The sequence below is a fragment of the Euleptes europaea genome, chromosome 15 (assembly GCF_029931775.1).
Source record: "Euleptes europaea isolate rEulEur1 chromosome 15, rEulEur1.hap1, whole genome shotgun sequence".
Lineage (NCBI taxonomy): Eukaryota > Metazoa > Chordata > Lepidosauria > Squamata > Sphaerodactylidae > Euleptes > Euleptes europaea.
Window position 1 is genome coordinate 57,844,384 of NC_079326.1, and position 14,141 is coordinate 57,858,524.

Below are 14,141 nucleotides of genomic sequence, written 5' to 3' on the forward strand. Positions count from 1 at the left end.
TCGGGGGCTCCCAAGGGAACCAAGAATTGTTCGAATCTGGGGTGAAATCCTGCACCCCTACCCGATCCTAAACAGTGGACTGGGAAGCAGGACTACTCCTGCTGCCTTTAAGTGCGGTTTGACCCCCAGTTTTGCTGAGAGAGCCTTCGGACGACTCTCGGAATCCTGGATGAGGTCCCGCCAGCTTGAGGGGAAAACATTGCCGCGAACGTCTCTTTGGAATCAGGCTCAGATCTCCCCTATCTACTACCATCTAAGCAACAATACAGAAGCAAGAATACCCACTCTTCTAAAATCTGAGTAAGTTACAAGAATCCTTTTGTTTTACCTGGATCTGGAAGTCTTGAAGGAGCGAAAAAATACCTATTGAATCTGTATCTCCCCAGCTGATGTTTGGATGACTCTTTGAAAATTAAAAACACTGAATAAACCGGCAGGATTTTTATCAAATTGTTCGGTGGGTAGACATAACAATCGGGACTCTTTGAATGACGTTACAGCCACCAATCAGAGACTGAGATGTGCAAAGGGGAGGGAGGAGGAGATTCCCCCCCATTTCCGGGAAGACGCTTTTCTGAGTAAACAAGTCTTCAAGCCACGTCTTATCCGGAAGCGTCTGCTACTGTCTGCTATCGCGAGAACACCACGGAATTTGAGACCGGAAGTGTGGCGTTACTGGGTAACTGGCAAATATCTCCCAAGTTCCTGGGCAAAAGGAAGTAACGGCAGGCTTGCGACTTTATATCCTGCCCCCAACATTTCTTCACTACCCACAACATAGGAACTAGTGATATACCTGTCTGGACTTTAACAATTAAATTTTAACAGAACTATTAGAAGCAGCAACCATGGAAAGTGTGACTAAACAGATGGATCAACTACTCTCTCTGACAATTAATATCTAAAAACTTTTCAACCGGAAACTGGATGTAATTTTGGAAGATCTCAAGGATATAAAAGACCAAGTTACTACATTGAGATCAGAGATGGGAGAAGAAAGCTCTCCAAATGACAAGCCATCAAAAGAAGAATTAAATTCTGCTAAGGAGCTGGAGAGCCACAATGGACAACCAAAGGATATATATCTGCAAGAAGAAATTGAACCAATCCAGTTGACAACCATTGATTTGAACGTAAGAGACTTTGACTTTTGTTTGTATAATCTACCAGATGAATTTTTCAATGTTAACTGGGAGAATTTAAAAGGGCAAAAGCTGGAAACACCAGGATCTTTCTCTTAGCCTTAGGGATGGAAGAAACCACACTGCAGATTGACTATCACTCGTCAATTTCTGCAGAGGGAACTGCACTAACAATTTCCAAGGATGCTCTTCGACGTTTAAAGCTACTGAGAAAAAGAGGAAGATGTTGGAAATTCAGGATAAAGAGACTGGTTCAAAGGGTCTAGATTTCTTGGGATTTAACTAAAAGGGACTAATGGCTTGGCTTTGACAAAAACAGAATAATTAATGACATTAACATAATAGATACTTATTAGATGTCTGGGAGAAATGGAGGAGTTACAATGATACCTATTTTTAAAGGAAGTAAAAAAATGATATCTATTATCTAATCCATCTTTTTATTATAAAATAGTGCTTTTTTCTATTTTCTCTTTCTCTCTCTTATTTTTTTTCTCTTTACTTGAATATAGAAAATTGTTACAATCGAAATAGTGATCACTTAGATTATGAGTAATATTAAATAAAGAATAATTTCTTATAAATGTTTGTAATAATATTAGGATTAGAATTTTAAACAAAGGAGATTACAAATAAATGACAAGATTGAGGGAGGTGTAGGGGAAGTCTTCATATTTTATTTATAAATATATATTTTCAACAGTTTTTATTGGATTCTACACCTTGATGCTTATTTACATTGATGGTTGAATACTGTGTTTAATCAGTATGGAAAAACAATAAAAAAAATTATATATATAAAAAGAAGTCCCTCCCCTCCCCAAACCTTGCCCTCCTCAGGTTCCGTCCCCAAAATCTCCCGCCATTGGCAAAGAGGGACCTGGCAACCCTAACGTTCAGGCATTTATTTGTTCATTTTTTGCCTTTTTAAAACAACATGGAAATTTTTGATAGAGCAAAACTGCTATAGAGACTGGGGGGTGGGGGGGGAGGTTTCTTAGTGACGTCACACACAGCCAACCAATCGGCAGCCTGCACAACCAGCTTCCAGCTTGCAGAACACCCGCCCCCCCCTCCCCGAGCTCAACTCTAGAAAGGAACTGAGGTGTGGACTGAATGCAAATACAGAGTTCTCAGAGTGGTCTGTCTACTCAAGAAGTGCGCTTTGGCTTATAAAGGCCTTTTATGCAGGGATGTTTCCCCGCAGTCACCTCCACTGACTGATTTGGGGCTTCCTTTTGATTATCCATTTTAAGTCCGCGTGGGAAGGATTCATGAGGTCGGAGACGGAGTTCAACAACAACCGCGTTTATTGATTACAGGAACAGAACTGGTTAACACAATGAGCAACCCCTGCTTATATGCCCCCTTGGCCACCTGCGGCCACTCCCCCCTTGATTCGTGATAGGGGGACATAACCTCCTGGTGACCAATGGTACATATTGGCTTAGAGCCAATGGGGTCCGTTTGCTTGACCAATAGGGTGAGCACGGTTTAGGATCCTTCGTGCAGAACTCAACTCCTAAGTCTCCCTTGCTTACTCCCCAACTATATACATACACAACAATCCATATGCCTTTTCCGCCTGTCAGAGGTCACCTAGCTCTCCCCACGCGTTTTGCCCGTGTTTTCCGGATGCTGTTTTAGCCAGAATCTGGAAAACGCAGGCAAAACGTGTGGCGAGAGCGAGGCGACCTCTGACGGGCGGAAAAGGCGTGCATAATCAAAAGGAAGTCCCAAAGCAGTCGGCGGGGGTGACCGTGGGGAAATATCCCTGCATAAAAAGCCTAAGACGGTTTGCAGCTACTTTTGGTACTCAAATGGTACTTAAACAATCTATGGGCTCTGCAGCCTTCATAAAATGGTGTCATAATTCTTCCATTTTCTTTTCACAAAGCAAACTACCTGGAGGGATGCCAGTATCCAGGTGGAGTCTGGTGATCCCCCGGAATTACAGCTCAAGTCCAGACTACAGAGATTGGTTCCCCTGGAGAAAACGGATGCTTTGGAGGGTGGACTCTATGGCTTTGTACCCCACAAGCTCCATTCCCAAATCTCCAGGAGTTTCCCAACATGGAACTGGCAACCCTACCCCCCATCCCCCACCAGTGACCAGGGGTGAACTGCCAACCCTACTGACCAGACTCTTGCTGCTTTTTATCAGAAGACCGCTTCTCCCTCTTGGGTTGGGAAATACCTGGAAATTTTGGGGGTGGAACCTGAGGAAGGTGGGATTTGGGGAGGGACTTCAATGGGGTATAATGCCATAGAGTCCATTTTCCAAAACAGCCATTTTCTCCAAGTGAACTGATCTTTGTCGCCCGGAGAGCAGTTGTAATCCTAGGAGATCTGCAGCCACCACCTGGAAGTCGGCAATCCTACTCCCACAGGAGGTAGCTGTGGGCATTTATTTGCTTAAAATCACATCCCCTGTCTGACAAGGCCTCTCGACGTTCCTTATGATAGATGGAAGTACGGTCCATTTGGCAAAAAGTGTGCCTTGTAGCAGAGGGGTCAAAGACTGTAGGCTGTGACTGATCTATTTCTGCCGCATAATCTCTTGTGAGAAATAAGAATTTTTAGCAGGAAAAAATGTTGCTTTTGGCAGCACCTGAATATCTGTGTTTACGCTGCCCTTACTATCCTGATCACCCATTTCTCCTGTTATACAACGGTGACTCAGTAGCACAGCCCGCTTCGTTTTTGAGTTCCATTATCGTTCTGAAATAAATCATACTTTCCACCCCGTTTTCCAGGAGCACAGACTTAAGTTGTGCCCTTACCTTTAGAAGCTTCCCAGTATACGAATGAATCAATTAATGACAGTCCTTGTTTATAATAATATGTGGTTAATTCTAGCCAATCAGCATCCAGAGTACTAATCACAGGCCCTTTCCTTGTCACTTTGAGAGATAAGATGCCATCGTGATACGTCCAGCAGGTAGAATCATCCTCAAAGACATTGAAGATGGTGTAAAGTCTGTTCTCTGAGAAAAGATACCGAGGACAGAAATCAGGAAAATCATGTTTTTAAGGAATGAAATGACATGAATACAATATACTTCTTTAACATTTACCTAGAAAAGCGGTACTTCAGGAGGCGCCCAAAGGGTTTTCATGGCAAGGAGGTTTGGCGTGACTTGGCCCTACTTTTCAGTTATTGTGGAAGCCAGTGTGGTGTAGTGGTTAAGAGCATTGGACTCCAATCAAGTGAACCAGGTTGGTTTCCCCGCTCCTACGCATGAAGGCCTGCTGGGTAGGGTTGCCAGCCTCCAGGTGATGGATGTAGATCTCCCCCTATTACAACTGATCTCCAGGCGACAGAGATCAGTTCCCCTGGAGAAAATGGCCACTTTGGCAATTGGGCTCTATGACATTCAAATCCCTCGCCGCTCCAAACCCCGCCCTCCTCCGACTCCACCCCCAAAATCTCCAGGTATTTCCCAACCCAGAGCTGGCAACCCTACTGCTGGGTGACATTGGGCTAGTCACAGTTCTCTCCAAACTCTCTCAGCCCCACCAGTCCAAGCAACCTGGTAACCCTAGTGGTGGGGGTTTTTTGGGGGGGGGGCACACACAATTATTCAATGCATGTGGGATATGTAGTCAATACTCTTAAATACCTTCTCCTTTCCTTAATTTTGTAGGGCCGGGACTGCCTTCTCTTCTCTCTTGAAAGTCAGAATCTGGACAATGTCCACCGTCCGGCTGAATTTCTTCCTCTATTCCACTCTCGGAGGACTGACCACTCAGCGTCTCTTCGTTCCAGTTCTTGACATTTTCGTCGGAGTTGTGCCTCCCCTGCTCCCGGTTCCTCCTGCCCAGCGTTGAGTCGGACTCGGTGTTTCCATCCGGGCTTGTGCCATTGCAGACTTGAGATTGAGGGCAAGGCTGTGTTATGAATCCCACAAACTTCATCCCTCTTTTGGCAGTGTCGTTGATCTAATTATACAAAGAAAGTTATGCTTTAATGGGGAGAAATTTTAAGACTATGGACTAATGGCACACCGAGGGCCTCTTTCAAGGTGTGTGATACCCTATGACTATGGAGGAAAACGGCATGTAAAGACAGCACATTTCTGTTTTGCCCCAAGTACAACATTGCTGTCTTACTGCAGCTTTCCAAAATATAGGCATCTTGTAAAACAGACACATGTAATTTGCCTTGTGTTTTAACATTATGTTTTTTAACTGTAAGCCAGCCTGAACGGTACGCTGAAGAGGTGGCATAGAAATATGCTGAACAAATTAATCAGTAAATATTTTCAATCTTTATACAAACCAATGGATGTGATTTTTCCCCCGATGCTCAACTGTACCCGTGCTGCATATATTAATAAGGTTCCCAGCTCCGGGTTGGAAAATACCTAGAGATTTTGGGGGTGGAGCCTGAGGAGGGCAGGGTTTGGAGAGGGGAGGGACTTCAATGCCATAGAGTCCAATTGCCAGAGTGGCCATTTTCTCCAGGGGAACTGATCTCTGTCGCCTGGAGATCAGTTGTAATAGTGGGAGATCTCCAACTAGTATCTGGAGGTTGGCAACCCTATATCCAGCCCTCATAACATTTGCGTTTGGCACCCCTGCTCTAACCACTACACCACTGACTCGATTTGCAGTGATTTTAAAATGCTGCATGGACTCTTGTTCCCCCGCCCACTCACACACGCCTTCTCAAGTGCTGAAACAGCAGGGGGGTGGGGGCAGTCATCTCAGTCTTTGGGCCAGTCACACGCTCTCAGTTTCACCTACCTCACAGGGTTGTTGTGTGGGCAAAATGGAGGGGAGGAGAGTGATGTAGGCCACTTTGGGTCCCCATTGTGGAGAAAGGTGGGACATAAATAAAGAAAATAACATGGCAATGGAGTTCCTGTGGCAGACCGGGGCTGCAACCAGCAGTAGCTCACCTCACAGTGGAACACCGGCTCAAAAAGGAAGGAAAGAAAGATGCACGTAACTAAAACCCTAACCAGCTTGCTCTTTTAAATCAAAACACACGGAACATTAGAAGGTACCCACTGTACCACAGCAAATTTTTGTACGCAAAAATCTCGAGTGAAGGAATTGCAGAAATGGCCATACTTTCTCTAACAGCCCCTTTACTGCCTCGTTTGTCAGCGTTTCGTACGTCAAAGGACACTCCTCAATCACAAGCTTGGGGTGTCGGTGCGCTCTGGATGCGGAATGCTTCTGGCTAGAACAGAAAGAAAGCACCCTGTTGAAGTTTGCTGGATCTTGCACCAAACACCAGCATGTACAACTTGCTTCTTTCCCATCTTTGCAAATTCTGGCTGTTACCGCACTAGGTATTCCCAACGATGTATCAAGAGTTTGGAAATGTTGTAAAAAACATCGCTTTAAAAAGGTTTTTGGATGCCACGGCTTATAAATGGTTGGAAGACGTCTTCACAGCTAAAGGAGCTAAACACAGTGTGAACAGTATTTTTTATAAAGTTTCCAAACTCTTAATACATCGCTGGGAATACCTAGTGCGGTAACAGCCTCTGTTACTTGGATAATGTTCCAATTAGTCTGGATTGCAACCCCCCCTGACAAACTATATAACACATAACAGAATTACCTACTGAGAGAAACAAGTTGCTTACCTGTAACAAATGTACTTTGAGACGTCATCTTAACATTTTTCCTTCCTATCCATTTTCAGCTAAAAAATCCCCCCCCAAGCTGGTTTTCACTTGTTGGTTGAATAACAAAGGAGAAATAGAGGCACTCCACAGTATTCCCCAGTAGGGTTGCCAGATCCAGGTTGGGAGATCTGGGGATGGAGCCTGGGGAGGGCAGGGACCTCAGTGGAGCAAATGCCACAGAGTCCACCCTCCAAAGCATCTATTTTCTCTAGGGGAACTGATCTCTGTATTCTGGAGGTGAGATGTAATTCCAGGGGATCCACCAAGTCCCACCTGAAGGTTGGAAAGCACCAACGTGTTAGTCTCTCTCCGCATGTTTTTCTTCCATTCTTTCAACTTGGAGTTAAAAAAAAATACAACAAACCACAACATGCCAGAAAGACTTAGAGCAGTGGTTCCCAAACTGTGCTCCACGGAGCACTTGGTGCTCCACGAAGCATCTCCTAGTGTTCCGTGAAGAGACTGGAAAGAAAAATACTACTGTCATTTGGTTTAGTATATAGGTGCGAGGTGAACATTAATGCTCTGTGACGAATTTCTCCCCCGAAAAGTGTTCCTTGACTCAAAAAGTTTGGGAACCGCTAACTTAGAGGATTCAGCATAACAGCTCAAAAGCATTACAATGAACTTTCCCCAGATTTCGTCCTCTCTCTGCCCACTTACTTCCCTTTCTGATTTCAGATCCTTGATCAGATTTCCAAGTCCACTGGTTCTTGTAGGTTATCCGGGTTGTGTAACCGTTGTCTTGGAATTTTCTTTCCTGACGTTTCGCCAGCAACTGTGGCAGGCATCTTCAGAGGATTAACAAACCCAACCCCTTTCTGACTATATATTACTCTTCCTACACGCTTGACACTGAGAGACACTGTCCTTCAGTGTTAATCCTCTGAAGATGCCTGCCACAGTTGCTGGCGAAACGTCAGGAAAGAAAATTCCAAGACCACGGTTACACAGCCCGGATAACCTACAAGAACCAATGAACTCTGACCGTGAAAGCCTTCGACAATATTTTGAACGCCCCTACGGGGAGGAAATATTTCAACAGATCCGGAGATTGGAAACACTTCGGAACAAGAAAGCACATCTACTTTGTTCTTTAACTTTTCTACTGCGATGCAGAGACACAGGAACCATTCCATCTTTTCTCATAAGTAAAAGAATCTTTAAAACTTCACGAGCTAACCGCATTTATGACAATGGTTCCATATTAACATACCATACCCTCATTAGCACATTATCTTGATACTTACAGGACAATGATTAGCACATTACTTTTGCAGGACAGTACTCAGCTCAAACCCAACCCGTTTCTGACTATATATTACTCTTCCTACACACTTGACACTGAGAGACACTGTCCTTCAGTGTTAATCCTCTGAAGATGCCTGCCACAGTTGCTGGCGAAATGTCAGGAAAGAAAATTCCAAGACCATGGTTACACAGCCCGGATAACCTACAAGAACCAATGAACTCTGACCGTGAAAGCCTTCGACAATATTTCCAAGTCCACCATTGTACAATCCACTAATCATATGACCTACTTCTGTTCCTCTCAGAATCATGTTCCTCAGCGCAGTCCACAGTAATTGTCATGCCTTCAAGAACCGGCACTGAAAACTTTGAGATAATTTCAACATTTGGTCGCACTCACTGTTGGAGCGAAATTTCAACCGGATGCATTTAGACTAGAGTTGACTATTCGTCACTTCAAAGTCAACATCGCTACTCTGAAGTTGGTTTCCTAAGGGCTGTTCATCACAAGAGCTGCTCAAACGATGCAACTGCAATTTAAGCTTTGCACAAAACTCCCACAAGTTTCAGCCACAAGAACATGACATCCCATTTGTTTGTCATAGATGAGATCATAGGTTTGTGGCAGAAAAAAGCCATTTTCTCCCCCATTAGAACAACCCCCCAAAATCTAATTAGACGCCAGGCCTAAGAAAGAGAAGGGTCGTAGGTACAATTTGTGGAGATATGACACTTTACATCACAGGTAGGATCGCCAACCTCCAGGTGGCACCAAGAAATCTCCCACTATGCGTACATATTCTCTCTAGTATCAGAGGAGCATGCCTGTTATATTAGGTGCTGTGGGACACAGGCAGGACAATGCTGCTGCAGTTGTTTTGCTTGTGGGCTTCCTAGAGGCACCTGGTTGGCCACTGTGTGAAAGGACTGCTGGACTTGATGGGCCTTGGTCTGATCCAGCAGGGCTTTTCTTATGTTCTTATGTTCATATCTATTCTCTCTAGCACCAAAGGAGCATGCCTGTCATATTAGGTGGGCTTCCTAGAGGCACCTGGTTGGCCACTGTGTGAACAGACTGCTGGGCTTGATGGGCCTTGGTCTGAACCAGCAGGGCTTTCCATACCTATTCTCTCTAGTATCAGAGGAGCATATAATATTATATTAGGTGCTGTGGAACACAGGCAAGATGCTGCTGCAGTCGTCTTCCTTGTGGGTTGGACTTGATGGGCCTTGGTCTGCTCCAGCAGGGCTTTTCTTATGTTCTTAATTGATCTCCAGATGGCCAAGATCAGTTCCCCTGGAGAAATGGCTGCTTTGGAGGGTGGGCTCTGTGACATTATACCCTACTGAGGTCGCTCCCCTCCCCAAACCCTGCCCTCCCCAGGCTCTACCCCCAAATCTCCAGGAATTTCCCAACCTGGAGTTGGCAACCCTATTCATAGCTGATCATAGAAAGAAAGAGAAGAAGACCAGTGCCACAAAAAACCTGAACTTCCAGTATTCAAACGAAAACTGCATTTGGCTATTATTGTCTATGGACATAGGGTGGCATCTCTCTTTCTCCATGGTGAAACCATTTGCATTGTCTAGAAGAGAGCAAACCATTTCAATTACCCCCCCCCAAATAAAAGATACTGCATTAGGACTGCATTAGGATTGTTATCTCTTTTTTAACTGCTTTAATGATGTGTGTGTGTGTTTTGTGGGGAGGTTGGTTTTAAAATGTGGTTTTACTGTACATGTTTTAATTTGTTAGCTGCCTTGGGGGCCTTTGTGGGGGCCTAAAGGCAGGATATGAATTTTGTAAATAAATAAACTAAATAATTTATATTTCTTTGGTGCCACTCAATCTATTAGAGATCCTAGGGATGAACTACTGAATCCTGGCAACCAATCAGGGTGTTTTCTGGCTAATCCTCTGAAATGATCCAGACATTAGTGCAATTGTAAGTATGTATATTCAGAAGTAAACCTCACTGAGTTCATGGGGGCTCCCTGTTAGGGGTAATTAGAATCACAGAATTGGAAAGAACCACCAGGGTCATCTAGTCCAACACCCGGCACAAGGCAGGAAATTCATAGCTACCTCCCCCACACACCCACAGTGACCCCTACTCCATGCCCAGAAGATATCCAAGATGCCCTCCCTCTCATCATCGGCCTAAGGTCATAGAATCAGAACTGCTGACAGATGGCCATCTAGCCTCTGCTTACAAACCTACAGGGAAGGAGAGCTCACCACCTCCCAAGGAAGTCTGTTCCACTGGAACTGCTCTAACTGTCAGAAAATTCTTCCTAATGTCTAGGTGGAAACTCTTCTGATTAATTTCAACCCATTGGTTCTGGTCCGACCTTCTGGGTCAACAGAAAACAAGAAAACAACTCGGCACCATCCTCTATGTGACAGCCCTTCAAGTACTTGAAGAGGTTATCATATCCCCTTCTCAGTCTTCTCCTCTCCAGGCTAAACATACCCAGCTCCTTCAACCTTTCCTCATAGGACTTGGTTTCCAGACCCCTCATCATCTTTGTTGCCCTACTCAGGAAACGTTCCAGCTTGTCTACATCCTTTTTAAATTGCAGTGCCCAGAACTGAACACAATACTCTAGGTGAGGTCTAACAGGATTGCACTCTGTGAGAAATGGCAAGTTTACGAGATCCTGCCCTTTAAAAAAGGGGGAAGCCTATTCCCAGTTTGAGAAGAGCTGATATAACTGAAACGCATGCCAGTTATATGCAAAAATAAGAAACAAGTATACATTTATTATACTAAGGTCATGTATGCATGGGTGTTTTATCTGAGGTTCGTTGGGAATCTATGCACTAGCAGTCTCCAAGCTCAAATCAAGGCTCCCTCCGTTAAATGCTGCTTTGTAACTGGCTTACTTTGTAGTGCTTACTGTGAGAGAAAAGCCCTCCCCCCAAAAAACCCAATTGTCAAATAAAAAAGCATTTTAAGAAGAAAAAACAAAGAACGGAGCAATCTGAAAGGGGGAGGGAGAAATCCAAGCCTCGTTTTTAAAAAGCCTTTCTTCTGCTCAGAAAGAGCACCCAGGAAGCAGGGAGCATTTGAATCTCTGCCTCTTTACAGGCTGCTTTGTAGTTGGCTGCATGCTTTCTGTGACAGAAACCAAGCTTGGGTATCCCATGGTTGCCTTATGTATGGGGATTTCACCCAGGCTGAGCTCAGGGAAGAGGGAAGAATCGGGTTAACAGAGGAATGGGAAGTCCCGGGATTTGTGAGGGCTGGCAGCGAGGTCATCTCTAATGGAGGGAAAACTAATGCATAACTCCAAGGAACAACTGAGACAGACTGGGGGCAAACATGAGTGTAAGTACCCATGCATAAGCGACCTTAGATATGTTTGCATCTGTGTTCCTTTATCATACTGCTTTTTATTTCATGCCTTGGTTTGTACAAAAGTTAACTCTATTGGTTTTATTTTCAGATGCTTACATTCTACTGACTCTTATAAAGATGGTGATGATAAGCCATTTGCTAATCTCAAATTTAGTAAGAATTACACAGCCAGCATCATTGTCTTTTATGTAATTATTCATAACAGGTACCTTAATTTGAGACGCAACAGGACAACTCTGTATAGATGGCTTGCTGGAAAGTGCCTTCTTCGTCCAACAGACAGTAAAATGGGGTGAATGGCTCCCACCACATAACCTTTAGTATAATACTCTTCTACCTTTTTCACAATATCCAGCACAGAGCTGATCTTGATAACATCTGGATTTGATGACCCTAAAGGGATTGAAAGTAGAGAAAATTTTGACACTGGTTACTTACATGCTCCATTTTTATATAAAACATACACTACGCTAAAACATGCTAAGCCTGGATGGCCCAGGCTAGCCCGATCTCATCAGATCTCGGAAGCTAAGCAGGGTCAGCCCTGGTAAGTATTTGACTGGGAGGCCACCAAGGAAGTCCAGGGTTGCTATGCAGAGGAAGGCAATGGCAAACCACCTCTGTAAGTCTCTTCATTGAAAACCCTACTGGGTCACCATAAGTAGGGTTGCCATGTCCCTCTTCAGCACTGGTGGGAGGTTTTTGGGGAGAGCCTGAGGAGGGTGGGGTTTGGGGAGGGGAGGGACTTCAATGCCATAGAGTCCAATTGCTAAAACGGCCATTTTCTCCAGGTGAACTGATCTCTATCAGCTGGAGATCAGTTGTAATAGCAGGAAATCTCCAGCTAGTACCTGGAGATTGGCAACCCTAGCCATAAGTCAGCTGTGACTTGACAGCACTTTACAAGCATACAAGTTGAAATGTGCTATATGCATGCTGGCTGTGGGTGTCCTGCTAACTAACTAAGGGAACTGCTTAAGATCACATAGATGTGATGCATGTGCCTCTCTGTCCTGGCCACTGAGGGCCAAGCTACGCATAATGTTTTGTAACGTTATTTTGGTCCCGGAAAATGGTGCGGGGCAGGCAGGAGACCCTCCTCGCCCCTATGATGAAGTCTTGGGCCAAATTGGGCCCCTGCAGACCTTTAAAATGCAAGTATATTCAAGTGACTACTCAATGGGGTTTGGGAAACTTTTTCAGTAAGATTTTATGTGCAATAGGTTAGATTCTATGTACTTTAGGTGGAGGGGAGATTAATGAATCTTGCCTACCACATCCTCCCCCTGAAGACCACTGGACTTCCTGAAACATGCCCCTAAGCTCCTGAGGTCTCTCAAATGCCAGTCATAATGTACGGGCCTACAGTGGGAGAAGGGAATTGGTGACAATTGGTCCTGTTCTGCCTGCAGGAAAATGATATTTGGGTCCAACCCTCTGTCTTTTTCACAATATGGCATAGGCATCTACAATGATATAAAGACATCTCCCTTCTATTTCCCTTGAGTTGCTAAGCATCTGTTTTAGTGTTCTCAACAACAAAAATATCTTTTTTCCCCCAACAAGAAATTATCTCCTTCAAAAGCCTTTCACGGCGCTTTTAGGTATGCAACTTGAAAGTTTGGTAAGTCGCCAAACAAAACGCAGTACAATTAAACTCAACTGCCAACGGCAAGTTCTATATAAGCACACGATCTGCGTATGTATTCGGCAACCCAGCCAGAGATCCGATAGGATGTTGTTGCTGCTACTTCATACAAAAGACATCTTGTTTGGTCCACAAAAGAAATAAACGAACTCGTGGATACAGAATGATAAGCTGTATAGGCGGGTGCCAGATTCAAAGGCAGCATTGAGTACTAAGCTCATTAAAAAGTCATCTAGGATATATTGCTAGTGGGCCTAAAGATTCTGATGTGAATAAAAATTCATATTATCTGTCCATTGCAACAACACATATCAAGAATGCATTTTTTAGTAACAGCTACCTCAACAAACTGATGCGCAGTTCTGCCCTGAGAAGTTTCCATTGCGACTTTAATTACAAAATGCCCCAGTCTGAGAAGCACCTAAGGCAGAACAGGGCAGCCTCTCTTCTGTGGGAAGATGTCTGGGGTGGTTTGTTTGAGTTTTCAACTTTTTGGGGACAGGGAGTCACTTGCTTAGAAACAAGACACTCTGAAAAAAGAGGGAAATTGCTCAACAGGGCACGGCCCGCCTCTGACCGCACCAATTTCAATATTACTTTCACAACAATATTTTAAAAAGCTATTAAACAAAGATTATATGCCAAAAAGGTATTTTCAGATTGACTTCTTCAGAACTGTTTTTAAAGGGTCGTTATTCAGTCTGCTCTCACTGACAGAATTTAGCTGTCTCCAGATGTTTGTGTCTCTTCATAGACGGCGATGCTTTATATGCGCGAATGCACACACATCTACTGCATTTAGACAGTGTCATTTACTAACCTATTTCTAAACTAACGTATTCTAATTAATTTCCCCCATTTTTAATCATAAGAAACACAATCAGCAAGACAGCCTTCTGCCTCCATAAACCTTTACAGATTCTTGATGCAGGCGGCACATACCTTCCAGCGTAAAATCTAGCAATATGTACTCATAAGCTGAGTCTGCCTTTGTTTCCACTTGAGGTCTCTTCAGTGTTGAAAATATCTTTCCAGGGCTGCTATCATCCGGATCTTCTAGTTTCCTTAGTCCGCACCCCATGGCAAAGTCTGC

At 44.2% G+C, this 14,141-nt stretch overlaps 1 protein-coding gene across 1 annotated transcript in view; it reads right to left on the bottom strand.

Annotated features, from left to right (window-relative positions):
• Positions 1–14,141, bottom strand: part of RFTN2 (raftlin family member 2) — a 33,968-nt gene extending 19,827 nt beyond the window's left edge. The window contains exons 1-5 of the mRNA XM_056861580.1: positions 13,991–14,141; positions 11,610–11,793; positions 6,222–6,333; positions 4,766–5,084; positions 3,926–4,129 (exon numbers count right to left, since the gene is read on the bottom strand). Of these exons, the coding sequence (XP_056717558.1) occupies positions 3,926–4,129; positions 4,766–5,084; positions 6,222–6,333; positions 11,610–11,793; positions 13,991–14,129 (958 nt within the window). The 5' untranslated portion in view covers positions 14,130–14,141. The remainder of the gene's footprint in view (positions 1–3,925; positions 4,130–4,765; positions 5,085–6,221; positions 6,334–11,609; positions 11,794–13,990) is intronic.